The following is a 27,815-nucleotide window of genomic DNA, read 5'->3' on the forward strand; positions in this document are numbered from 1 at the left end:
ACAAATTAATGAGGCCATTTGCTGAATCTCTGTTAGCTTTGCTCTCTAAGAAATTATCACAAATTCTCAGAAACAACCACCTCTGGTGTGGATTTAATCTATTTAAATAAATAAACAGTAAATACAGAATATTTATTTACTTATTTTTACATTATATATATGAAAGCAATATAACATAATTTCCTACCATGCAACCATTTCTGAATACTTCACCTAACCTAAATAGGGATGAGAAGAAAAAAAAAAAGCTTGAAGTGAAATAACCCACTTCAGACATTTAGTTTCATAATATTTGGGGGGTAATTATAGGCTTATATTTGAAATATTTTCACACTTGAAAATAATATTTTGTCTTGAAAATCTGACCCCACCACCCCCCCAAACCCACAAAACCAAAAACCCCAGACCACAACCTACTCATTTGAAAATGCATATATTTGTTTTCTGAATGAGCAATAACCACATAAACACACTGCAAACAGAGGGGGCAAAAAGTCTTTGGATGACCTGGTGCTTGGTTATCAGGGGGATAAAAAGCCCTTTGAGAAAGCATTGACTTAAACTACAATGTCAGGAACACAAAAGACAGTTCAGAGTTGTAAGAAGGTGAAGGTATAATAGCACATAGGGAGATCCAAGAGCTCTGTCATGGAAATCCAGACAGGCAAACCCTTAATGCTGTTCTTCCACATATGCAACACAGGTAATGGGAAGTTTGCAGGAGATCTCTGGGATCTCCCGCACAGCTAGGAGTCACCCCAACATTAATCTCATTCTTTTTGTTTGGCATATATTCCCTGGTTTCATATGCAAATAATATGTATGTGTAACATACATACAACAATACAAAATATCTACTGTGAGAATTCTGAGCAGCTGAAGTAACAGTCAAGCAGTTGTTATTTATGCTTTTTTGAGACATGAAGTTTTTTCATAATGTGATTTATAATTGCTAATTAGACATAAATCATTGCAATAGTAAAATTAAAATACTTATGTGAATGAATTTTTTAAAAGTTCTGTGCAAAGCAAAGCATATTTTCTAATATTATCTGGAATCCCTTCTTGCACTCTTGCCCAGAATTAGAATTATCCCTCTTCTGGATTAAAGATGCATTGGTGGATTAGTCTATCACTGATGACAACATAATATATCCTTCCCAGAGGCTTAAAATGAAAGGAGGTCTGTTGACTACAGAGTATGTTAAAACAACAACCAAAAAAGCAGCCCTTTGACACAAAACCGTATTTTAACATTTAAATATCATCATGTGTGAGGTCAAAGTAGTTTGTGAAACATAGCCTCAGGTTCAGTACCATGTATCAGTTCTAGTCCTTTCACAGACTGTATCACCTATAAAACCAGTAAGACATGGGACTGATTCCTGCAAGGGCTAGCCATCAGTATTACTTCTAGCTTTAGCCACCTGAACAACCTCAGGAATACCACCTGGACAATTTAAATGAAAACAAAATTTGCTTTAATGTTTCTACTTGATGCTCAGATATGTATACACATTTTACAAAATTGTACTTCTTTATCTGAAATTTTGGGGGGGGTCAGTTAAAGAAGCAATAATTTTATATTTGAATTTAGCATTTTTAAAGGAAAAATATGTTGTATCAAAGCAACAAAGGAGATGGGCTATTTCTGAAGATTTTAAATTGAGCTATGATGTGGATTCGTATACATAGCTTTGTTTCAGATAACATTAAGTTGATTCATCATTTTACTCTAACACTCTAGAAGAAGAGTTACGTTATTCTGTAAATTAAGAGACATGCTACCAGTTTTCCATGGAATTGTACCATCCTCCGAAGTTTTATTAGATGTAAGACTACGTAGTTCATAAAAAGTCTTCCCTTGTGAACTTCTGGGAATATTTCACATGCTGATAATCATACAATGATGACTTCTAGAATAGGCCTGTTTAATATTTAAGCCAAATTCTGAAACACTAATTAAAAATAAAAATTTCACTGCCTGTAATAAACTGTAATGTGCTGTATTTTCTGGAGATACTTAAATACTTAATTATATTCTTTTTCAATTACATCCCAGGAAAAAGTAGATGAGTTGTTAGCATTAGAGATTTCAAAGTAAGACACTGGGGTGTTTCTTCTTGTTTAAGATTGGCCCAATTGACTTCATGAAGGTTAGTGGAATTATTGGTTTAGAAAAGTAGCTACATTTGGCTACAGAATTCAGCTAAGCATAAACTTTCTACCACACTTGTCTGTTGGTGTCACTGAGAACACACGGATTCGACATTTTTCTAGTGTTTATTTAATGAAAGACCTGCATGTCATCACTAATGTTGCTTGCTAAACTACATCTTTGAAGAATGATATAGAATTTTTGAAATGTTTGTGTGTAGAGCTCGCAGGCTGTGTGCTCCATCCTTTGAAAGGAAGCCATGGTAAAGGGGGAGGGTCCTGAGCACAAAGCAGGGAAGAACTGCTTTTCTGGCAGATGACAGTATCAGCAACAAAACTCTTATTAAAGCTGCATGCTTCAATATGCAGTAAATAATCCCCATACGCTTTATAGAAACAAAAGGGTGGATGGTGGGGGAAAAGGACTTTGAGTTCTGTGGTTGAAGGAATTTAAAGGTACATCTAAGTAGTCTTAAAAGGGATTGCTTTATAATGAAGTATCAGTTACATACAGCCCTGAATCACAATTATCCTCAGAGTAGCAGAGCAGTTATAATGCAGTTCTGTGCTTCTCTGCAATTGATCCCAGTGACTATATAATTTTCTTGACATTTTACTACTTACTGGTTTGGTAATCACGGTTCAGTTGTCTTAATCACACAGTAACTGAACCATTGAGAAAATGCCAATAGATACATAATCAAGAAGATACCAAACCCATTAGACTACAACATTTTCCTTCAAGAAACAGCTGACAGCAGCTCAAATCTGAGCTTGTTTTTCCTCCGCATTGGATGTCTGGATTTTTTTAGAGGGAATTAAAGGGAAGGGGGTTCATTTTGGCCCAAATCTGCTCTCTCCCCGCTCCTTTTATTTTCTTTACTATGTGTGAGCGCCATTAGAGAAGCAGCAAAACTCAAAGGCACGGGCAACTCCTAACCCACAGCCGCACGGGAGCCAGCTCCGCGCGTTAAGGCAGCGTCTCGCCAGGGCAGCCGCCGACGGGGCCGAGGGGGGCGCCGCGGGCGGAGCCGTGCGCGGCGGGCAGCGGAGCGGGGAGCGGAGCCGGGAGCGAGAAGCGGAGCCCCGCACCGCCCCGCCGGGACCCGCGCGGGGCCGGGACCCGTCCATGGTGCTGCAGCCGGACGCCGCTGCCAGCGGGGCGCTGCCGCTGAAGGGCCCTTCCTTCCTTCATTCCTCCCTCCACTGACAGCCTGCAACTGCTGCTGCCACTGCTGAGCCCGACTTACAGGAATTCAGCTTTTAGGGAAATTTAATAGCGGGGCTGGGGGTAATACAGAAAAAAAAAAAAAATCCCCAAACCTCCTGCCGAAGCCCTGGCCAGGCTCTGAAGCCTGCCTTTCCCTCGCAGGCTCTCGGCTGGCAGGGGCGCGGGGCGGGAGGGGAAGCCCCAGCCCCAGCCCCAGCCCAGCCCAGCCCAGCGCACAACTTTCCTGCAGATCTCGTGGCTCTAGCGGCAGCCCGGCTGGCCCCGGCCCCGGCCCTCCCGGAGCCCCCGCGCGGGGGTTCGGGAGGAGAGGGGACACGGCACCCTCCTCACCTGCACAGCTGTGGAGAAGCCGGACAGGAGAGCGGGAGAGGCTGGAAGCTTCCTCGCCTCCCCCTCCTCATTGCCGCCTCCTGGTACCAAGGAAACCCCCGGAGGGCGGAGGGGAGGGAAGAGGAGGCTCCCACCGCATGCACGGTACCCCCCGTGCATCCCCTGCTTCGGGCGCTCGGAGCCGACGCCCGCTGCCCCAGCCCGGACTCACGTGTGCCGTCAAACCGGGTGGCGATGGTGTCGAGGAAGGTGTTCTGGGGTGCCAGTAATCCCTTCATAACCGGCATTTTTCCAGCGCGATGCGAGGTTCCCCATCAAAGTTTGCCTGGGAGGGTGGTTCGAGAAGAAAGTGCAGAGGGCGCCCGGGTGAAGGGAGGGAGGAGGCGGAGGGAGGGAAGGCTGGGGGGGGAGGAGGAGGAGGAGGATGGAGATGGGGATGGGGATGCCGCCGCGCCGCCTCCGGCGCCGGGAGCCCCCCGCTCGTCAGCCCCGGCACCGCAGAGCGCTCCCGCTCCCGCCCCCGCCCGCCGGGCGGGGCGGCCGCGCAGCGCCGCGCACAGGTGCGGAGCCACCGCCCGGGGACGCCGCGGGCCCCGGCCGGCAGCGCCCGCGCCCCCCGCCACGGAAACGGGGGCGGGGGGGGATGGGGACGGCGCCGGCAGAGAGGGGCGGTGAGGGAGGACGGGCTGCGGGGAGGGCAGGGAGTTGGGAAGGGGAACCTTTATCAACCCGCGCCTGGAGCGGGCGGGAGCAGCACAGGAACCAGCGGCCGCCCCCGGGGCTGCCGGGCCCTCGGCCCCCCAGCCCGGCCTGACCCGTCCCGCTCTCAGCTCCGGCACATAAGAAGTTTCCTAGGCTCGAGGCGTATTAGCTCACACGCACCCTGTTTTGCCAGTAACAGTTTTGCCGGGTAAAGCGCGGGATCTTACTTTGCTGAGAGGGGAAACATTGCTGACGCGTATAGCAAGCGGCCCTGCAGACGTTCACCGGAGAGAGAGACTAGAACATGGAGAATGCTCCATCAGGTGTGTGGTCTCACGCGTTATTTGCATGTTGAGGCTACTTTCTTTATTTGTTTAAGGGGTAGGCATCTTCGGCTTCCTTGCGAGTATTTCCTAGATCATTTTTTAGAAATCCCTCCCTGAAAAATTCCTGGAAGAAACAAACTATTTTTTTGCCAATGAAAGAGAGAATCGAGACTTAGATCCTAGTCCAGGAGATCTAATGTGTAAATTAAAAAAAAAAACAAGCTGCTCCCACACTGGGATGAGTAACTTGCTCAGGCTGGTACCGTGTCTCTTTAAATGCTGCCAGATAATGCCCTATGGTACAGTCATTTCACTTTCTGTAGCAGCAATAGCAAACCTTCTCCACGCTCTTTCAGGACTAAAAGACACTGGAAAAAGGAAGCGTGAGTACACTCCCTAATCTACAAAGCCACTGCACATTATGGAGGGGAAGCCTGTTGGTCTCTTGCTATTTTACAGTATTGCTATATTTATTTCTTGCTATTTCCCATTTATTTGGGGTTCTCGCTTTCTCCAGATGGATAGAGGGCTTTGATCCCCTCTCCCATGGACAAAGGCTCCAGGAGGGACAAAAAGGGTCTTTCTTTACAACAGATAATTAAAAGGAAAATAAACAAACCCAAAACCTCAGAAAATGCTGATGCATAGGTTTTATAGCACAATATAAAGTCTACCCACGATAACCCCACCTTGGCTCTGAAGAACAAAGCAGTATTTTACTGAGATCATGAATCTATCTAATTCTCCTTGTACTGGAAGCCTGTACAAAGTAGTTGATATAGAGCTGCCAGCTCAGTTTTCAGAAGTGGCACGTGAAAAGGGAGACTGCCTTACAGTCACTATTACTTTGGAAGTCTCCAAGATCTCACAGTACTATAGTTTCTTAGTTAGCTCATAAACTTCAAATTCATGGCAGGCTTCTACCTTCATTGGGAATCACTAGCCTTGTCCTTAAAATGGACAATTTTTAATACTGAATGACAGTAATTATTAATTTTTTTTTCAAAATTATTCTCACATCTTCCAGTTCAATATAAGCAGAACCCCAAAATTAATTTCTCTTGATAGCTTTCCATTTAGTCTCACTGGCAGGTATCACACTTGTAGCTAGGTTTGGTGCTACAGCATGTCCCTACTGGTGGAACAAAGAAAATCCTGTTCCCACTCTTGCAAAATCCAGAAGAGCACAATCAGATTTTCACTTCTGTCAAAGCGCTCAGCAACAGAGGTTGTTAAGGTAAATCTGAAGCTTTGAAATCTGCGAAGGGACTCGCATAGGTTGTAGCCTGTGTGCTGTTGCCATGTTTCAGCTTGCCTTCTTTTCCATGACTGTCCTGGCTTTGTCTGGTACAGAGCATTTTGGATTTAGTGTGAGAATAATATTGATAACACACTAATGTATTAGTTGTTGCTAAGTAGCGCTTATCCTAGGTTAAGGATTTTTCAGTTTCCCACGCTCTGCCAGCAAGCAGGTGTACAAGAAGCTGGGAGGGAGCATGGCCAGGACAGCTGACCTGAGCTAGCCAAAGGGATATTCCATATGATAGAATGTCAGGCTCAGTATATAAACTGGGGCGAGTTGGCTGGGAGGGGCAGATCACTGCTTGGGCATCGGTCAGCAGGTAGTGACCAATCGCATTGTGCATCACTTCTTTTGTTTTGTTTTTTGGTGTTTTTTTTTTTTTTAAACTATTTTATTATATTCATTTTCATTACAATTATTATTACTATATTTTTATTATTATTGTTAATATTACATTTTATTTGACTTTAATTATTAAATCATTCTTATTTCAACCCACAAGTTTTATTTTTTTTCCAATTCTCCTCCCCATCCCACTGAGATGGGAGGAGCAAGTGAGCGAGCGAGCGGCTGCATGGTGCCTAGGGTCTGGCTGGGCTTAAACCACGACAATGATCTGCCCCAAACACCACCTAAGTACGGATACAGTGAAGGAGAGAGGAACATGTTCTCAATCCTACTACAGGCAGTCAGAAGACAGTAACCTGTGTATACATTTAAAGACAGAAATGTATTTCTCAATCTTGACTCATCAAAAATCACCAGAAAAGGGGGAAAAAAAAGATAGAGTTTTCCAGGGGAGTCAGGTTGCCATTTAATGACTCCACCAGCGCTTAAGTGGCTAATATTATACTTCCTCACACACAACACAGTCTGAGCTGTAAACACCATGTTGTTTTGAGGGCTCTATGAGATAGTAGCTTCAGTAAGTTTAGAGCTTTATTAAGAGTCCATGGAAATTTCTTAAAAACCATCAGACAGAAAACGTTTAAAGAAAGCCTTAGGACAAAAAAAAAAAAAAAGAAAATCACCACCAAAAAATTATGCAAATACACACCCCAGAAAGGACGGATAGCTGCCAGAGGGTTTATGTGGCATGTTTCATGTTGACAGTGGTGAACACAAATTACAGTTATTGAAATGTATTCACCACTGGCCAGGAGGAGGCAATAGCAATGGCAGTGAGAGCTCTACCAACAACGAAAACCTGGTGATGCACAAGAGGGAGGGACAGTATCAAATTCTTTATAAGGGAACATGCTGAAGGCCTCTTCAACTGTGAGAACTTCAGGAAAGGGGAAGAAAGTCTGCTGTGCTTTACAAATACTTGCAATCATGGCATACTTATAAATTGGTTATGACAATAGCTATGTACTATGACCAACTGGTAACAATTAAGCTTTTAAAAAAATACATTTGTGTTCTACGTAACACAAAATGACCCCCAAAATTTTCTGAAGTAGAGCTAATGAAACATTTTACAAAAATGATGCACACAACAAAAAGCCTCAAACTACATAAGAAGAGAAACTGAACTGTAGCATCCTATTTTGCACTTGAACTTAGCATATTCTACAACATTTTACTCATAAGAGTAATCCTCCTTAATACAGACTGGTACTTAACTTCAGAGGGTTAGTTGCAAAACACAGAAGCATTAAGTCTGGAGTAGTTCAAAGCAGACAAATTTAGCAGGTTGAAATTTCAGTGAGCAGAGGACAAGAAGTTCAGTAAAGCAGAGTCAGAACAGCTGAGAGTATTTAAAAGGGAGGTGAAGGAGCAGCTGAAAGTTTGTAGTCAAGTCCTGAAAAATTATTTCTTAGGCTTTTAGCAAAACACAAACTAGGGAGTCTGAATAATCACAGACTGGTTTTTGTTTTTCATTTTCTCTTGTTTTCTTTTTTCCTCTTTTTTTTTTTTTAATGTTTAAGAAAAGGTAAAATACAAACCGAGGTGATTTTTACCTTGTTTCAGGAAACCAGCTTTCAGTTCTACTATATTAATTTTGAATTTGAATATCTAGGATACCTAGACACTGTCTTTAAAATATTACATATTTTTGCTGGCAAGGACAGGTAAGCAAGAGTTGAAATCTACCTTTGATTTTTGTGTATAAATTTATATCCACTTCAGGTAAATAGCCCACTCCCTGTATTCCTGTCTTTGTTTACTGTGGAGCATTTTGCAGAATTCAAAATATAAAAAATTTATAGAAAGTCAGTACCAGAGCGGAGAAACTAAGGACTAATAGCACTTCTGCTACACTGCAGGTTGCCATTAGCATCTACATTGCAAATGAGATTTAGTCAGGGGCTTACAGTTTATAACAGAAGCACTATCTAAGAAAATAAGGTTTGTTGTTTCAAATTACTCAACAGTATGTAAAATACAATCTCAGCCATACATTTCCTCCCACTTATCCACAGTTGCTTGGGCATTCAACATAGCACATTGCATTTTGATGCACTGTATAATCTTTTTAGATATTGCTAGTTACCCAGAAATGAGGGCATGGGCAGAGAGTTTTGCACACAACATATGCAAGCAGCAGCATGTTGTAGCATTTTTGGTCATAATTGCACACCTTCTTTTCTTCATTTATAATTTAACCAAAAGCATATTTTTCAAGTTTCTTTATTAATATTCCACAGTACCACTAATTACCTCATAATATAAGAGGTTAGGAGCTGCTTATTGCTTCCCTGGCATAAGCACTTGACCTCGATTTACCTGCTACAATTATGCAAATAAAAACAGTCAGTGAAAAATCAAATTAACAGTCAGAAAGGATTGCCTGCAGCTTACTTTTGTGCTTGAAATTGCCATCCACTTACTTGTTTGTTAACCTGGGCATCCAATGGAAAAAGGGGAATTTTGAAAGAGTTTGAAAATACTAGGAAAGGACAAAGAATGACAACCTGCTGTTCATCTGCCATGAACAGGCTAATTTAGTCTGAAGTAGTGTGTGTTCAGAGTATTATCCTAATCAACGATCATTCTGCTTAAAGAAATGCTGGCCCCTTTCTTTTGTTGTGCATAAGCCAACAACAGAACTTTTCAAGAACAAAGCTGCGTAATTGAAGCTCTGCCAAAGCAAGGGACAGTCTGGGTCAAAATTTAAATACAAAGATAGCACCTCTGCCTCAGGAGGTGACTAGGTTGCTATAGACTGGGAAAGCTTGCAAGAAAAAGGGTTACAATACTCATCTCGTTAGCATGCTCTTCCCCCACTATCTGCTGTTAGTCACAGTGGAGAGATGATATTGAGTTAGACAGACCCTTTGTCTGACCCAGTAAGGGCTGCTCATATCTTATGTGAGTTTTAGAGACCTACATGTGATTACATATCTGCCAGCAATTCCTACTATATGACCATGGTTTCTATTGTATAAAATTCTGCCAGACGTAGCAATCTGCTTCAGACAGAACATATCTCTGGAACATTTCAGGTAAAAAAAAAAAAAAAAAAATCAGCCATTTTCAGGATTCAAGCGAGGAGGAAAAGTACAGGTTAAGAAATCTCAGCAAATAAAGGAGAAACTCACTGGAACATAATGTAAAGGAAGAGCCGTACTAGGGAATGGGCCTGGGACATGATTAGTAATTAGGATGAAAGAGATGAGGGCAAACAGGAAGTAGATGTTGGAGTAAGGAAAAGCCGGAGCTCTGTGGGGAACCTGGAAACCCTCGAGGCTTTAGACAGAAAGAAGTAGTCGGGAGAAGCAAAAACCAAAAAGGTCATTGGGAAATATATCCCAGTTGTATTAGACTCAAAGCTAATGAGATAGAAGTTGAGCAGCAGGAGGTGAAGCCGAGCAGCTCTGAAACAATGGGGCAAAACACCGTGAACAAGGTGAAAATTGAGAAAGGAAACTGAAGCTGGCTAGCTAGACAGAATGACATGGGGAAAATACAGGATTGCATCAAGGACAGTTTGGGGAGGAAAGGGTCAAACAAGCGAAGTACAGGGGGAGAAAGCAGAAAAATCCATACATGACAGTACCTGGAATGAAGTTAAAGATTCAAACCTCACTTTTCCTCTGCTACTGGCAAACACCTATGAAACATTTTGGCAAAAGCCTCATTTCTTTTTTGTGCTGGTGCAAATAAAGGATGCAAGCTCACCGATGTTCACAGACACGGCATTTACTAATGTACAGAAAAGTCAATGTGGTAGATTCAAAAGCTTCTAGTTGTACTGATATCACCAGCATATTAGGCTGCAATTTACGTTTTTGTATTTCCTTTTAAAATATATAAGAAGTCATACACCTCAGGTTTAATTTCATTATTCATATTGTTCAACTACGTAGAATGATAACTGTCTATACAATATTGATTTGGCCTTTGTATAGTTAGAAAGCTCATCATACATTCACAGACCCAGGTTTCAAGTGTGCGTCAAATTTGTATAAGAGGAGATGCTGCCTCATGTCTTCTGGAAAGTAGAAGGTGAATTAAGACCTGAAGATAACCTTATTGTCAAACCAAAAATGAGTCAATGGTGAATAAACTATATCAGATCTCAAAATTAATAAGGTTATAAATTTCTATTTCTGTCGCTACTTTCCTACCCCCAAAAGCAGGTTCACAGTTCTCATCTCCAAAGATTGTGTGGATACTGTTAATGTTTGTGTAACAACAAAGTTTTACAAAAACATCCTATAAAGCTAGAAACAAATTAGCAGTTGCCATCCAAGAGATGTTTGGATAGTGTTCAGAAAGTTATGGAACCACATTTCAAACAATGCAGAATTAACAAGACACCGAATCGTTCTATCATTAACTGAGCACCATCATGTGGGAAAAAATAATCATTGTTATTTATAAGAAAAATATTGCTTGAAGGAGAAATGTACATCTATGCACAGAATCAGCATCCAAAGCTGAATAAGCAATATCTAGTTTGAATCAAGTTTGATTTCCATCAGAATACAGAACCAAAAAACCCACCAAACTAAGCCCAAACCCTAAAAAAAACCAAAACAAAACCAACACACCCCCCCCCCCCACTACACTTTGGAGATGAAGCTGAAGCTTACAGTTAACTAAATGGGAACAGAAGTTTTCTTCTCAAAATCTATGCAAGAAAATAGAGAGAAAGTTGGATTTAGAAGAGACCGGCACTCTGTAATGGCTTGTGTACTTCCCAGAAATGAAAAACATCACATGCCTGTTTACCTCACTGTGGCACTGAAGGCAATGTTGATGTTAAAGTACCTTGTAGATTACAGCTCAAAACAATGTTGCTGGTTCAGTTCACCTGTTAATGATGAGTGTTATTTTTGTTCCAAATTCATTCTTTTGAATACTTAGTGAATACAAATGTAGCTGTTGAGAATACTGCTCATAGTAATATCGCAACTTCACTTTTTTATGATCTGGGGTTTAAAACTGTTTCATTATAAAAAATAATCCATTACCTTTTAGCTGCTTGAATTCAAAGAGTACAAAACCAGAATTATTTGCAAGGTAAGATCATGCTCAGTGAAAGCAAAGGAGAATTCAGCCTAAAAGTATAAGAATTGATACTGTTTGTAGGGGAGCTATAGTAGAATGCTTTGCATAAAGACAATACTCACAAGCATAGCTCTAGCTATGGGATTTGCTCTTAAGCCTTAAGAATGATCTTCCTACATGCAGATGTAAAAAGTGGTTCCTCCCACAGATCCACAGAAGTTAATTAGAAATTATGCTTCCACACAGATATCCCCTGAACACTGGGAAACAAGCATCTATATTACCTATCAGTGGAATTTCAGTTTAGCATGATCACTTTCCAAACACTATTATTAAAATACAACTCAGAAGCTAGCACAAATTCCTTCACAAGTACACCTATTTTTAAATTATTAAACTGGGTAAGTGGAAAATAATTTCTTCTGTCCCCTACTTGATATTTTTGGAACACAATTTATATAGGGCTTAAGCTTCCTCCTTATCCTTAAAATAACTCACATGATTCAGTGGTATTCTACATGACTTACACCAGGGCAAGAAAGAGCAGGATGAGACCCACCAGCTGTTTTTATTTTAATAGTATTTCTGACTTGACAAACACAGGTAATGCTGAAAATAATAAACAGGACACTTATGCTGGTCCCTAGCAGTGTTGTGGTGTTAATTCGAAATAAGATTTTAGTGGCCATTCATGAAGTGACAAGAGCAGTAAATGACAGCAACATTGTTTTTTATAAATCACTGCAAGTCACAAAAGACTACCAAGACACAAAAAACACAAAAGGAAACAGAGACTAGTATTTCACTAGATGTCATCTTCAATTTTGTTTTCAGTGCACTTGCTTTGACAGAGGATTCATTAATAAAAAGCCTGCATGGCATTACTAGTTTTTATTCCTTCTTCTCTCCTGGATTTTACTGCATTTTAAAAAGTGAAAAATCTCGTATTAAAATGTAAGCTTAATAGCTAAAACATGTTAGATAGCATTCAGGAGTTCCATGCACATAATGCACAAGTATTTCTATCACTTCATATCATAAAGACACAGAAATTAGTGCTATGATGATTAACGTATTTTTAATAGACATTTAAAATTAATACACAAGCTACACCTCACATATAGTTTTCCTACAAAAACATCCTACTAGAGACACATAGGTTCAAGTTCTTAGAAATTTAGGTTTTTTTATGGTAAATATGGGTACCACTCAATATGGCTTGCTTTAGGTGTGAAGTGAACAGTAAAAAGACATTTTCTTCAAGCTGCAGTTAGCAAGCTTCACAGAAGTCAGCAGCAATATTTGAAGCCAGATAATAAGTTTTAGTTTAGGAAGCTCCCAACAGGGAAAATTGAGGTTTTCTCCCATTATATAGTTATAATCAGTGTATTTTTGTAGTATCTTTCATAATGGCTAAACAATAACTGGACTATGTGAACTTCAGTTCTTTTAGCATTGTTTTACACAGTAAGAATTCAGGCTTAATACTCATGGTAGGTCAAACGTAACTTCTACCTCGATACTTGTTATATGTGACCTTAATGGACATATACTTTAAAGGTACCCTGAGGTCTTTACTCTTTGCCATAGTAGACTGTAAATACAATGATCACAGAGATCAAAAGGTGTGTTTGATGTATCATTAAAATGTCAGAAGTAGTGACTTAAAAAACTTCCATAAAGTGTTAGAGAAAGATGTGTTTATCTCTTTAAAATATATTATCATAGTTCCAAAATACCTGTCCATAATTTGTAAAAACATTTAAAAAAAAAAAAAGAAAAAGAAAAGACGTCAATTTATTAGTAAAAATACAGCCTCACTAAGACCAAATGTTTTGCCAAGAGTTAGTTGCGAGTTATATGCCAACTCTACTGAAAACAGAGAGGGGTTGTTTGTTCCCCCTTCCCCCCTTTTCAGTTTTCAAACAGTCTGGAGTTTATTTTCCATCTTTTTATCAGACATTACTGTTGTCATTTTTCATTCAGGAGCCTGAGGATGGGTACAGTGGTGTTACCAAAAAGAGAAATCTACAAAAACCCTAGTGATCTATCTTAGTGGCTAGTTACCTAAAATTGAGTAATACAAGTATTTCAAGACATAGCACGAAGGATTAACCACAGTGTGTTAAAGCCATACAAACTGGAGCCAACTACATCCCATATATACAAAAATGTTCTTTAGTCTTTCAAACTTATAAGCAATGCTATGCATTTTTGTTTTACATCTCAGCTCCTTTCTTTCTTCCAAAACACAAATATTTACATACATACAACTCCCCACACACCACAGGTATATGTACGGTATTAAAAAAACTTATGAATATATATATAGTTTATGAATATATGGGGGGGGAGTTGGTGGTGTATAAACCGACTTGTAACAGAATGGTGCAAAGACCTTATTATTGGTTAACTAGTCAAGCTGAAAAGTTTGAAGACAAAGCGGGGAAGATATCCCATGATAATCTTTCATGTATTTCACTTAACTAACTGAGGCAATAGTAAATTTGTCAGCACACTGAGTGTAAAAACAGCTTGTTTCCTATGGAAGGAAAACAGTGAAGAGGAGAGAATGAGGAAAAGAAAAGTACCAATTTTAAAATAATTGAAGTGGGTTAGACTTATTTCAAGAATCCTTGCATCAACTAGAGGATGTAAAATTAGCAAAGATACTGCAATGTATATGTCCTTTCTGAAAGACAGGAAAAGCAATAGGAACTATTTTCCACAGCTTTTAGATAAAACTTTTGTTAACTACTGTTCAGGTCACATGACTTTTCTATTATACCAATGATCACCATATTTTTCTTCACGCTTAAGTCAACTACATGATAGTTTAACCCCCCCCCCCCCCCAAAAATTTGATTTGCAGCAAATCCTATTTCTACGTTAGAAGTTCTTCAGAAGACAACAGATAAACTGTAATTAAGGAACAAGAGGGTAACCTGATCCACCAAGGGTATAACAGATCAGCCTTAATACTGATTGATCTGCTTTTTAATCTTCTCCAACTCATCAACTTCTTTCCTGCCTTAATAAGGGTTTCGTTAGCTCTTCTCACGAGGCCATTTAAACATGAGAACTAGTAAAGATACTTTAGTAGTCACATGTCATGTTTTTCTACCTAGAAGATACTCTAGATCTTTACAAATAAATTAACTACCTCTGTTTTCATTCTTATTAGAAAAACATACACCTTACACTTATTTTGGAAAGACTTTCTTAAATATGTGTCTTCACTGAATGTACACTTTGAGTTAGATATTTATGAAGAGAGACACTGCAAAGAGATAGAGAAAAAGAACATTGCAAGGAAAAAAGTACCATTGCTAGCTTGGAGAGAAAAAAAAAATACAGCCATTATTGGCAAAGAAATCCTAAGCAGGAGGACAGAAAAGGAAAATTACAAGGAAACATCTAATAGGTGAAAGTTACCATGTTTGGCACAGGAATAGGCTTTAGACTAAATCTGTGGTGCAATATATGTGACATCAGGCAAAAGTGGTTTAAGTAGGAGGAGATGATATCTCAGGAGAAAAGAGTGAGCAGCACACCAGGTCTAAGAGAGAGAACAGCAGGAGATTCAGGAAGGGCTTAGTTGTGCAGAGGCCCAGAAAAAAAAAGAAAAAAAAAGAAAAGTACAGTCTTTTTGTCTGTAACTGAAACAATTGCAAGGATATGGAATTTAGGATTAAGGTGACTTTTATGCTGTAATCATGTCCATCTTGTTTCTGTGTGGCCTTCTCCCAGGTAACCCCCAACAGGACTGAAACAAAAAGTTATTTTTGGACTTTGGCTGAAACAATCTTGAAATCCAGGCAGCTCCAAAATAGGTTGTGCTAGTACACATGACACTTTGAGTTTGGAGAATCCTTGTTTTCATTCAGATTTTGACCTTTCTCAATTATTTTCAATATTTCCAAGAATTTGGAATGTCAAGTGTGTAAATCATCCATTAGTTTACCTTCTGTATAAAATCCTTTATATACTTCTATATGTTCAATCTGTGAACAGTGCCTCTGCTCTGATCCTGCAATGGATCTGAGCAAGTAAAGCTTTATGTATGCACAACTCTCTGTGCATAGCAAAATTAGTATAGTATAATAGCTAGGTGTAAGGATTAGACTGGGGATCACATTACAGGATTAGGGCAAATATATGTGCAAAGGATTTTGTAGGAAATGACCAGCCTTGCAGTAGATGCAGTCTCAGAGTCCTATTTATAGTATAATCTACTCCCTAGTCAGGTTAAATTAATATCTGGATCCTTTTTGCATATACTAGTTGGCATATTCTTAGTACAATTTTCAAGAAGAATCTTTTATCTAGGATGGCATTTGCTGTTACAGTGCAGTTCAAGACTCGATACGGAATTTGTGTCAGCACTTTTTGTCCCAGGAAGAGCTGAAATTAAAGTATTAAAACCCAGATAAAGCAGACATTGTCCCGAGAAGACTCACAGCTTCTTCCAGTCTCGTAATAAACAAGCACACTAAAACCCATGGGCACTTTATAAGCATTTTTGGGAGGTTTTCTAGCCATGGAAGAGGTTTTTCATATTCTTCTGAAACACATTTATTTTCCAAGAACTAACAGGTTATTTTTCTGCTTGGACTGAAAACCTGTTCAGATTATTTCAGCCCAAACCTTAATTTGTGTCACACTAAGTGTCAGAAAACTACGATCACCTTCCTATTATTTGATGTAGTGTTGAACAGCAGAGGTGAGAATCATTCTATCTTTAGCAATACAGTGGGATCAAATAATGTGGAATCAAATCCAGGGTGAGATGAAATATGCAGTTTGAAAGTCAAGATTTGAATAGAATTAATTTTCCCACCTTTTAGTACCATTTTTCTAGTGGAATTGGTCTACCAGGTTATCTGTGGAAAGCAGCAATCAAAAGCCTTACAAAAATAAGGATCACAACTTTACTCAAGTGAACTAAAAAATAAATTAATGTTATGAGCAGATACTTATATATATATCCCCAGTATCTGATCATCTGTCAGAAGAAGAGGAACTTTCACAATTAAAGTCTAGGTATTGTGAATTTCTATATCATCTGCTTTGTTATGAAGCTGAATATACATGTAAACATGTAGGTGCAGTTTATGGGATGTATTTTATCTGAATGGTATTAACTTACAACTTCTATAAGTAAATTTAATATTACTAAAATATATTTTCCAAATAAACTCCTAGGTTCCTATAATGCAAACAGCTGTTTTCTCTTTAGAAATTTTGATCAGATACTTTCTAGACAAGGTAACAAACATATATTATCTATGCTCTATAAGCAATTTGAAAGAGATTTTTATAGCTAGAATAGCAGAACATTATAGAACTTACTGCTCTGGGCAGAGAATAATTACAATAGTTTTGTTCTGACATTAAAAAGAATTTTAATTTGTTACTTTTTTAACAGTTGAAAGAAACACTTTGCTATTTTCTCTTACATTCAAACTATATAGCTTGTAGTTTATATGTTGTGATAAAGTCTATGGAAGATGAACACTTGCACAGTTTGTAAAGAACTGACACATGATCATAACTGTTGCAGAAACTAGGGTCTAAGAGGTTTATTTCAGTTACAAGAAAAAAGGAATTATCACAACAAACAATGGGTGATTAGTCTACAGAAATGCCTGCTGATAAAGTCCAAGGATTGTACTGATATAACATCTGGTAAACAAGAGGAGCAAGCATTTGGAAATGAACAGGCCAAAGTAGGTTATTAGATAAGTAAAACGAGACTTTAAATGGCTTATTCTATCATCTTCTTTTAAGCCTCATTGTGGCAGCTGAAGCTCATTTCCTCAGTGGGAATGCAAGACTCCATGAACAACCATCACTGACACATTCCCAAGAGTCACAGCTCCATCAGTGTGAGATCTTGTTCTCCAAATTCTTGTCTTCACAATTCCCTTTACATCTCCACCTGCTCAGCCTTTTCATGTGAACCCGAGACCAAATGCCCTCTGCAGTGTTGGAATGAAACAGAAGAGCTCACCTGCCTCTGAAATGGCCTAAGAGTGGAAGACGCTTTCTTTGCCCAATAAGGTCTCCAAGATAGGGGCAGAGCACCAGTTGTTGGAGCCAACACCACCCGAGAAACTGCTTGTGACCAACTAGTTACTTGTCTGAAGAACTTCAGCAAGAACTCCTGTTTCCTCCTCCCCTCATTCCAGCTACATTTTTCCTTTCCTTCTCTATGCCTCCATATTTTCCTCAAAGTCTAGACTGTCATTCACACCTTCCTAATGGTCTGCAGAATTAATTCTGTCCTCTTTGGCAAGACAACTTGGCAAAGTTAATGACTTTGATACAGTGGTTCTCAGAGATTTATTTTAATAAGTTTTTACTAATCCTCTTGTTCTTCACAAAAATTTAATTTCAAAACATTGAATGCATCTTCCAAGTTTGGGATATTTACATATTTGTGTACATTTCCAGACTCTGATATGAGTATTATACATTTGTCATAGCTGCTAAATATTGATGTCCTTATCTTGAAAGTCCAACCTCATCCAACTTCACATAGTAACAGGGTTATTCTAACACTTGTGATTTCTGGGCCTCTTATCCTATCTAAAATAGCACAAAACATAAGATTGCACTTGGACTTTAACATCCTCTAAACCAGAACAGAGGCCACCATGACATTTCAGATTAAGTATTACTTTCTTATTTTCTTACAATGAAGAAGATATGCAATAATTTTTGCAATTTCTTTTTGCTAACTTTTGGACTATTTGTACCTTTATTAAAGCATTTTGTGACTAATAGGAGAGAAATATTAGATGGATTTTGATCCCTCCCTCTCCCTATATCACTGTTTATTGACTAAAATAAAGTGCGAGGATCAGCTTCAGCTTGTTCAAACTTCAATTAAGTTCAGGTAAAACATTGAGTTCAAGGTACTAACAGCTAAAGGCCAAATTTACAAAGTTTTTAGGTGCTTAAAGAGGAGGTAGGAAAGGTACAGGATTTTCAGAAATGTTTAATTCCCTTGTGTAATTTTGCCTCCTGGGGGTCACCTCATCTTTTGCTGTAAATCCCACTGGATGTATGAGAAGGTGTTCTCACTTCCTCCTCCCCTGTGCATGAGGGAAATGATTTACAGCCATCAGGATGCTCTTTCTCCTACTAGATCTTAATATGTCCCCAATTCCCCCACATAATCATTCCCTCATCTTTACTTATCCAGCCCATTTTAACAAAGATGAGCAAGGCGGGCTGCTCGTGGGAGCGCCTTTCAGGGCAAGCCTGAAGAACGTGAAGTTCAGCAGACATCAGGAATGAGGAATTAGGGGCAGTAACCTCTTCAACCATCCCTCAGCAACAGCTGAAGGAGGATGCAGTCAGACTCTAAACACTTCAGAAGTCTGGCCCCTGAGTTGTATGTGATCTGGGCCCTTATTCTCCAATATAATAATGTCACTATAAAAGCAGCCTTACCATAAGTAGCACATGAAGCATTTTCAATGAGGATAAAAGAAGCATGTGAAAAATTTTGGGAAGAGTTAACTGAAAAAAATAAAATTTTGTGAAATATTAATTTGGTCAAACTCTTTCCTCAAGTGAGAATACAAGCTAATGACCTGCTGATTGATATCAATTTCATCTTTGATATACTTTTAGATTATGAAAGTGTGGTACATAAGGTTGGAAATTAATTTCACAGCTAGCTGTGCCTCCATTTCCATAGCTTAATTGGGCAATATGGTACTATGGATCTTATCACTAGCAGAAATTTATTCAAATTAATATTTTCACTGACTACAGTTTGAACTGCAGGAAAACAGCTTTTATATGCATACTTTGGCCCAAACACTTCAATACAATGATATACATAGCTGTCGCAAGTATTCCAAGTACAACTCATGCTAAGGTAAGTGCATGCTTTTTTTTTTTTTTTTTTTTTTTAACTTTTTAAAAAATGAACTTGGAATCAATGCTCTAGTCCTATAAGCACAAGCTTGTGTTCTCCAGAGCTGATCTAGCAAAACACTTAAAACCTATACTAATATAGGACCGGTAATATGCTTAACATTAAGCTCTGATTTAGTGAAATGCTTTTAGCACTTGCTCAAGTGTATTTTGTAAGATAAGCATAGTGAAGTATTAAACTCTCACCACACATTTTTCCAGGACTGTGGTCAATGTTTGCCTCCAGCCATAGCATGACCTGGTTACTTATGTGTTTGAAAGCTCCTGAATAGACAAAAAGTCCAGCTCTCTGCTGGTGTAATTGCACTGATGGCACTGGAGTTACAACATAGCTTCCAGCCCATGGCTTTAAACACTGCCCAACACACACGTTTTGTAAGGTCGCACTGGATCTATATATTATTGCTGTCACTGCAGGTGTTGTGGACTCAGATTAGATGAACGTTTAAGAACTTCGATGTGGGTTTAGGTGGGCTTTCAATGCTGAAAAGAAAACAAAATTAAAAAAAAAAAAAATAGCTGCCCAGACTTGCTTTGTATATTTAATTTCTACCTAGAATAAATTATGATCCACCAACTTATCTGTAGTTTATTTGGCTTTGGGAACTAATGATTTTTAGATGCACATGGAATTACTTTTTTTTAGAGAAGAAGAATACATTTTTCTTAGCAGTTTTATTTATATGCTGTTAAGCCAACAATCCATTCTGTTTCCTTAAAATCTTAAGGAAGTTGTTGCAGCAACTGTTATGTAGCAGTTGAATTTGCTAAAAGATAAATGTAATAATTCCAACTCTGGTCTAAACATAAAATTCATACTAATGTTGTGGGGGTTTTTCTCCCTTATATGCTTTGTGATTTGTCTCATGACAATCCATTCCATATTTCCCTCATTATTATTCTCACATTTTATACAGCCTGGGTATATTGAAATTCCCATGTCCCATTTCTAACTATATTTTCTCTTATTTCCCAATTATATTATGTATGGTAAATTAGTAAGGACTAACGTAAACAGGAAGGTATTATTTTATTTGAAGAGTGCTGTTCTGATTCACCAAACATTGTTTATAACATCAGCAAGGCTTCATCTGTAATACAGAACAGTATGTAACTCAGTGTTGTTGTTTATTATTGAATGTGCAATTGATGTATTTCACAAAGGCATCAGTAATGAAGCAGACTGGAGAGACAACAACACCCAAGATGCATTGGCCCAAGACCTATCATCTTGCAGTAGAGCTTTCCTTTCAGAAATATAAATACTGCGATAAAACTGTGCGCCGTATAAATTCCTTCATAAAGCTGTCTCTCCATTGCCCAAATTCAGGTGGTTACATAAGTACGTGAATCACGTTAAGCAACTGAGTTATTGTAATGAAGTTAAACACGTGATTTATATCAAACTAGTGTTTAAACATCCTTCACGTCTTTGTATGTTTTCATGTAACATTTAACAAGGCTTGAATCTTTAACCACCTATTAAAACAGAGCTGCTCTCATATGCAAAATCTAAGCAATCAGCTTAAAGAGAAAAGATTAGACAATAAATGAAATATTTTTATATTGAGCACCCATGTGATTTTGAATATTACTAAAGCTGCTTATTTGCATCACAAGGGCCAGATACACAAAAGCATTTAAGCACTGAGTATTCTTCCTTTTCAGCATGATACAATTATCATATTAGAAAGAGAATGAGCAGCTGTTAGGTAAATCTGTCCTGGCACAAATCCATACAAATAGATAGATACTAAAATAAATAAAAGAGGTACCTCACCCAGTTCGTGTCACTGAGTTTCAAATGTCACCTACTCTTAGTAGTCCCCATTCAAACCTGAGTGAGCACTGGTATTTCAAATAATACTCCTAGGGATCCCTGAGCAATCTATACTTAAGTTCTACTGAAAGTGTATTTCTACACAAACACACCTCCCAATTAAAAAAAAAAAAAATAGGAAAAAAGGAAGTTTAGCAACTTTTTTAGAGGCTGCTAAAGGAGCCCCTAGTACCTTTGTTGAGTCTGAAATAAGAACCTCTAATCAAAGTCAGAGGGATACTGGTGAAGTATATTAAGATCTTACAACACCAGTTTCAGTAACTGATCTGATTTCTCCGTGATCCACTCCCCAAGACTTGTACTGTTCATAGTTTCCTTCTGTATTATCACTTAGGTCCATCAGTAACTCCTTTCAAAAGTTTATTTTACATTATTCCCATTAAACATGTCTCAGTTTCTTTGACTTGTTTCTACCTGAGCACATAACCTGACACTTTGTGATATTGAATGAGATGACTCAAGGATAGTGTATCAATATTAACAATGAATTTCCTTCCTTTTACTGCTTTGAATCATAACTTGAACAGCTTTTCAATCTAATTTTCAGCATTAATTATTTTTGCTTCCCACTGGCACTGTAGACAGAACACAATGAGTATCTGAGAGATGCGAAATCAATCCAGCTTCTAAGAAAAGTCTTTAATAATTTGATTTTGCTCATCTCTCCTGGTTTATAAGGGTCCAGTTCTAGTCTTGCAAGACAAATTCCAAACTCAAATTTCTAGAAGGACTTTCGGTATATAGTACTTACATCAGAACTCACACATTCCTGTTTACTTTAAGCAAGAAAAGTCCTTCCTTGATAATAATGCACGAGTACAAGTAGAAAAGAAATTCTAAGAACTTTCTAGACCAAGTGATAACACATGCTAGCAAGCCTACAGTTCACTATAATGTTAAAGCAGGATGCCACCTACTGCTTAATACCCTGAAATAAAAATAAGAGAAACCAATTTCCTAACGACATAAACCAACCTGACTAAGAGCATTCATGTATAATGTTTTGTAATGCTGTTGCACTAGTCCAGTTCTCAGTAAAGAGCTTCACATCTAGCTTGCAAGGTAAAAATTGGTACTGTATGACTTCTACTGCTGGAGGAGTGGTATTCTTCATAGTTAATTGAAAGAACACATGCACACAAAAGGTAAGTTCCTCCTTATAGAAAGTAGCATTACTTTGTGACATAAAATTAGTTTTTTAACCGCAAGTTTGCTCCCCCGTTCACTGAAGCTAGCAGAGACAGTCACCGGCTTTGGATCAAATCCCTACAAACAGTGGGCAAGTTGATGACACTTGCTTTGATATACAAAAGTTTGATGCAGTTAAAAAAAAAAAAAAGAAAAACAAAAAGATAGATGTAGTCTATCAATTCAGCCTAGGGAGTTTACTTTAAGCTTCAAAAGCCAGCTAGCAATATATCTAGAGATGTACATAAATGTTTGCAATGTTCCTAACTGCACAGTATTCTGTCTTTACTTTGCCTTCACTCATATAACCTAAGAAAAAAAAAAAATTCATTATTATTACTGCCAACAATCAAAGAAAAAACTAGCCTAAAGCAAACAAAACCAGCTTAAGAAGTTCCTGACTTGCCACTCCTTCCAACCTCCCTGGAAAAGTTTCAGCCTCCTCAGTTTTCCCAGTAGAATTTGTTGAGTAGCTGCTTGGTAAATCAGATCAGTAAACTCATCTAGATTCAGATCAGTCTTCCAAACCCAGGGTTTTTTTCCCACCTGTATAGTTCCTCTGATCCAGGTTATATTGTAACCTTGCCAGCATCTGTGCCAGCACAACACGGTGGGGCAAGGATCCCTAGCACAAAATCTGGTGGTGCGGGGATTTCTGAAGCCACCTTTGCTGCCAGAGGCAGTGCACAGTGTAATTTCTCAAAGTTCTCCTCTGCTTACAAATTGAAATAAACCAGACGTTTCTATCACATTTTAATTACATGCAACCTCTTCTACTCAAGAAAGAGCCACAGTAATTGGACAAATGTTTTATCTTTTACACGAGATGGAAGTGTTGAGCAGAGCACACGAAGAATGCAGACACCCTGCTTCAATTTGTGATTCTGAGTGCAATTCCTCAGTGCAGCATTTGCATATTTGCTAGAGATGACAGTTTATAAAGAAAAGTAATTACTGATTTAGAGGATGGAGAATTAAATTAAGGACTTTCCTAGAACGTTCAGACCATTTTGAAGCTTTCTTGTTGCTGGCCTTTAAGGTGTGTGTGCAGGGAAGTACTTTGCCACTGGCTTCAACTAGTTTTGAACCACGTTCATGCTATGTCTGTAACAGAGTCAGATAACTTCTCTTATTTGAATCAAAAAATAAAAAAACCTAAAAAATAATGCATACTGAAAGAATGGCTTTAATCCATCTAAAAGTTCTGTCACTCACTGTGTGAAATGACTTATTAAGAGATGCAACAGGCTGAAATTTTATTAAACTTCACAATGCAAAAACATGGCCAGTTTGTTTGGGGTTATTAATCAAGACTTTAGGAAAAGAATGCAAAGCCTTTTTTGGGGGAGGCAAAGCGTTAAGTTACAGCCCTGCTGTAATGTCAAGTACATCCTAGGCATCCAACCCCTTGGTCCAGAGAATGCAAGCAATGGCTGTTCTTCCTACATAACATATAATTAGTTTATTAAGCATATCATGATGACCTTCCATCTATCATATGCTTTAATTACCAAACATGCACATAAGTTCCAAAAGCGTGCAACCAAATGTGTGAGTGTCAAGCTGTACTGCATTATCTAAACATACCACAGCTTGTAAATTCTCCAACAATGAACACCACATCTTTCACTTTGAAATTATTAGCGCTCTAATGAACTGAGATATTGTCATCATTAATCTAGCATCTAATCACCTACCACACTGAATCCTCAATTCCCCAGGTCACTTAGAGACCTTTTTGTTTCAGTTGCATAATTGCAATAATTAAACTTCATATTTCTGGTCCTTTATAGCGTGGCTTTAGCCTGCAGTGGTTTCCTTCAGGGATAAAGTGGGAACACTTGCATAACTGCACTACTTACTCAGGACCAGCCTGCTCGCTGTTGTGTTGGATGGGGTTGTCCATACGTGTTTCCTCAGAGTCTACCTAAAAATGTGACTTCTGATGATATTATCAAGAGAATACCATTATAAGCACAGGCATAAAGGGACCAGAAGCAATATACAGGAAAACACTGTGTGAAACCATTCAGTGAAACAATCTTACTGCTCAGCTGTGTGACAGCAAGAGTTGGCTGAAAAGACACAGTTCTGTAAAAATGGGAGTTAAAGAACTCAGGGTAGGCCTCCTGTACATCCTGTACTTCACCCAATTTTATGGGTAGTTATGTTAACCCAAGGAGTGAGCTTTAGGAGACTACTAGCGGAAGAATTCCGAATACTGTCTGTCAGATTGAAAACCGAGGAAGAAACCTAGTAAGAACCTTAATCACCCAATCCTGATTACTGAAATTAATAGAGATTATGACAATGAACTGATGTATTTACTTCCAATGGGCATGAATTACAAAAACATTTCCAGCAAAGCTTTTTTTTCCCCTGGTCTGGAATCTGATTTTCTGGGGGGAAACCCCAAACTTTTGATGTTTTGACTCATTACCTCAAAAGCAGTTTTGTTTGCCCCCTAAAACCAATTCTGTTTCAGAAGTGAGAAGTTTAGCTCTATCTAGTGCTGGATGGTTTCCCTTGTCAAAATTAGGAATTTTGAACACGGAAAATATTCCATTAAAAACTTGTCTAAGGCTTAAAAGGAGATTTTCAACATTATTGCTTTTCAGAGACGGAATACTTCACTGGCATTTTTACTTTGAAGACTTCATTTGTAATCTCTTTTGAGGGAGAGCTCAGAGGAGTGGTTTTTTCAGATGGCTATTTATTAATTCCCTCACTGCTTTATTCTCTCTCATATCCACCTTACCCTTTATTTAGAACAGCCTTCCATGTGTCCTGCAGACAGAAAGGATGACCCCCAGAGAGAAATCCGTATCTGGACTAAACTTGAAACAGCATCCAAACACTCTAAAACATGCTTTGACCCACTCCAGGCGTAAGGCAGCGCTGAGTTAACCCTCCCCAAAGGTATGGCAGTGTTTGATTTTAGATCAAAGGGACAGACATTTAACTGGTTTTGTTGTATCATGTTCTTTGTACGAGTCATCTGATGAAATGCAAGCCTTATTTACTAAACAAGAATTAATAAGGCTTACTTTGCACTGCAAGTGCGGAAACAAGGCAGTAACAGAAACAAGCTGTTTAATAGAGAATCAGCAGGTCTAACACACGTTCGAGTGTCCCACTTGGAAAACTTGGGTTATATATTACTACTCCAGACTATTCACTTTCTATCGCACATGCCCACAACCTTTTCTTGGCTAAACCGTTGCCATACTTACGGCTTAAGCAGGACTAATGGGGTTCAGGAAAAAAACGACCGCCCAATACGGATTTTTATTAGAGCGCTGCCGCGGGTGTTCTTCCAGCCAGAACGGAGCCCTTCGGCACCTTTTTCCCGCTGCTCGTACCTCCGTCGCGACCCAGGCCGCAGACCGACCGGAGCGGGACCCGCTGGGGAGAAGCCGGGGAGGGGGCGCGGCTCCCGCCCCGCCGGCGGACGGGGCACGATCGCCACCTGGCGGCCGCGGACCGGCACTGCAGCCGCCGGCAGCGCCGCCCCCAGCGGGACGCGGCCCAGGCGGCCGAACGCCTTCCGCGCCCTCCGTCGGGCCGGGCTTCTCACCTCCGGCTCCGCAGGGGCGCGTAGATACGCTGTAGGCACCCACGTACGGGATGCGCGGCGTGTTCGCCGCGGCTGCTTTGTGACAACGCAAGAGAGGCGGTTGAAAATTCAGTCCCCGGTCGGCCTTTGAAACGTCATTTCTAGTGAGCTTATCCAGCGCCTGAAGCGTAGGCCTCGGGTTATCTTTCTCCTTCTCTTTACAAAGAAGAGAAGGATGAGGGAGCTGTGATGCCTTGAATAAAGGCATGAGAAGGAAAACTTCACTGCGTCGCTGTGGTGGTGACCTTTTGCTTGCTTGAACAACTTGGAAACTTTGGTGTGTACAAACAAGATAAGAAAACCTTTGAGCTTCGTCAGTGGTATGCGCCAAGGCGCCAACAGACAAGAAGCCTTGGGCCCCGGTACGCGCCAACAGACAAGAAGCCTTCGGCCCTGGTGTTAAGCCTTGGGTCCTGCTGAGTTCTTGTAACTGAAACCTGCCAAGGCCAGCTAACTATGAAAAAGAGATGACCCACACTGTGCATGCCCAAAGGGTGGGCACTATGTAAATGATAAGGTTAATATGTATATGATTAGAACAATATAAGCTCTGTTTGCTGTAGGTAATGGTACGCACGATAGGCGGAGCGATCCCCTGTGCATCCAGCGCTGCAATAAAGAATGCCTGGTTTCTAATACTCCAAAATCGAGTCTTAGAGAGTTTCTTCGACTGGCTTTTTCAGTAACAGTTGTACAAAAGGAAAAGGATTGATTTCAAGGTAAGAGTAACGGGAAGAGTGACAAGAGAATGACAACAAAAACTCACTCTGTGCTTTGCTGTTACACAGGTCACCAGTCAGACATGACAGAGGGAGAACCATACAAATTATTAAATTAGTGAAGTCTGATAATTCACAACAGTAAGGCTATAATCTACCCATGCAATGCAACTGCAGCCCGAGTGTTGGCATGAAGCATTATTGAGCAGGACTTGCTTTTGATCTCTACAGGATACCATGTAAAATTGGTGGTTCATGTTTCAGAAAGATGAGAGCGAGAAAAGACACTGAAATAATCAGACAAGCGAAGATATTTCCTTTTTAGAGGTGGCTTAGACACTTATGGGGGGGAAAAAAAGCTTACACTGAATGCTGACGTGTCAGATAATTGTGTGTACATCTATGCATCAGAAACTAAAGTTTTGAACTCTCAGGAATAAGTCTACATGCAATCAGCAGCAAAGTCCAGTCATAGACCGGTCGCTAGTAGTGTACGTACCCCACTGTACTGTGGCGAATGCTACTTAACCTCTTCAATAATGATAAGGATAATGGGATAGAGTGCACCACCAGAAAGTTTACAAATGGTACAAAACTGGGAGGAGCGGCTGATACACCAGCTAGTTGTGCTACAGTTCAGAGGGACCTCAACATGCTGGAGAAAAGGGCTGACAGGAACATCATGAAGTTCAACAAGGGGAAATGCCAAGTCCAGCGTGCGGGAAGGAATAACCCCATGTACAATTACACGCTGGGTGGTGAGGTGGGGGGTGTGCACCAGCACCAATCAGCTGGAAAGCAGCTCTGCAGAGAACAACCTTAGGGTGCTGGTGGACAAGAAGGTGACCATGAGCCAGGAATGTGCCTTCGTATGCTGGGCTGCATGAGGAAGAGCGTTGCCAGCAGGTTGAGCGAGGCAATTCTTCCCTTTTGCTCAGCACTGGTGAGGCCACACCTGCACTGCTGAGTCTGGGTCTGGGCTCCTGAATA

At 39.7% G+C, this 27,815-nt stretch overlaps 1 protein-coding gene and 1 long non-coding RNA gene across 8 annotated transcripts in view; one reads left to right on the forward strand and one right to left on the reverse strand.

Moving 5' to 3' along the window:
- KCNH8 (potassium voltage-gated channel subfamily H member 8) overlaps nucleotides 1-4,135 on the reverse strand; it is a 212,389-nt gene extending 208,254 nt beyond the window's left edge. For 6 of the 7 annotated variants that reach the window (XM_052798532.1, XM_052798498.1, XM_052798526.1 and 3 more), the window contains exon 1: nucleotides 3,930-4,135. In XM_052798532.1, coding sequence (XP_052654492.1) covers nucleotides 3,930-4,005 — 76 coding nt within the window. In that variant the 5' untranslated portion in view covers nucleotides 4,006-4,135. Of the gene's footprint in view, nucleotides 1-3,718; nucleotides 3,849-3,929 lie in introns of those variants that run through there. The other variant, XM_052798541.1, reaches the window with a different exon arrangement.
- A 29-nt stretch (nucleotides 4,136-4,164) lies between these two features.
- LOC128146793 (uncharacterized) lies at nucleotides 4,165-20,823 on the forward strand. Its single transcript, XR_008236843.1, has 3 exons — nucleotides 4,165-4,278; nucleotides 4,614-4,743; nucleotides 17,300-20,823. It is a non-coding gene; the product is annotated as an uncharacterized LOC128146793 (long non-coding RNA).
- Nucleotides 20,824-27,815: the final 6,992 nt, after the last annotated feature.

This window comes from Harpia harpyja, chromosome 1, assembly GCF_026419915.1.
Source record: "Harpia harpyja isolate bHarHar1 chromosome 1, bHarHar1 primary haplotype, whole genome shotgun sequence".
NCBI lineage: Eukaryota > Metazoa > Chordata > Aves > Accipitriformes > Accipitridae > Harpia > Harpia harpyja.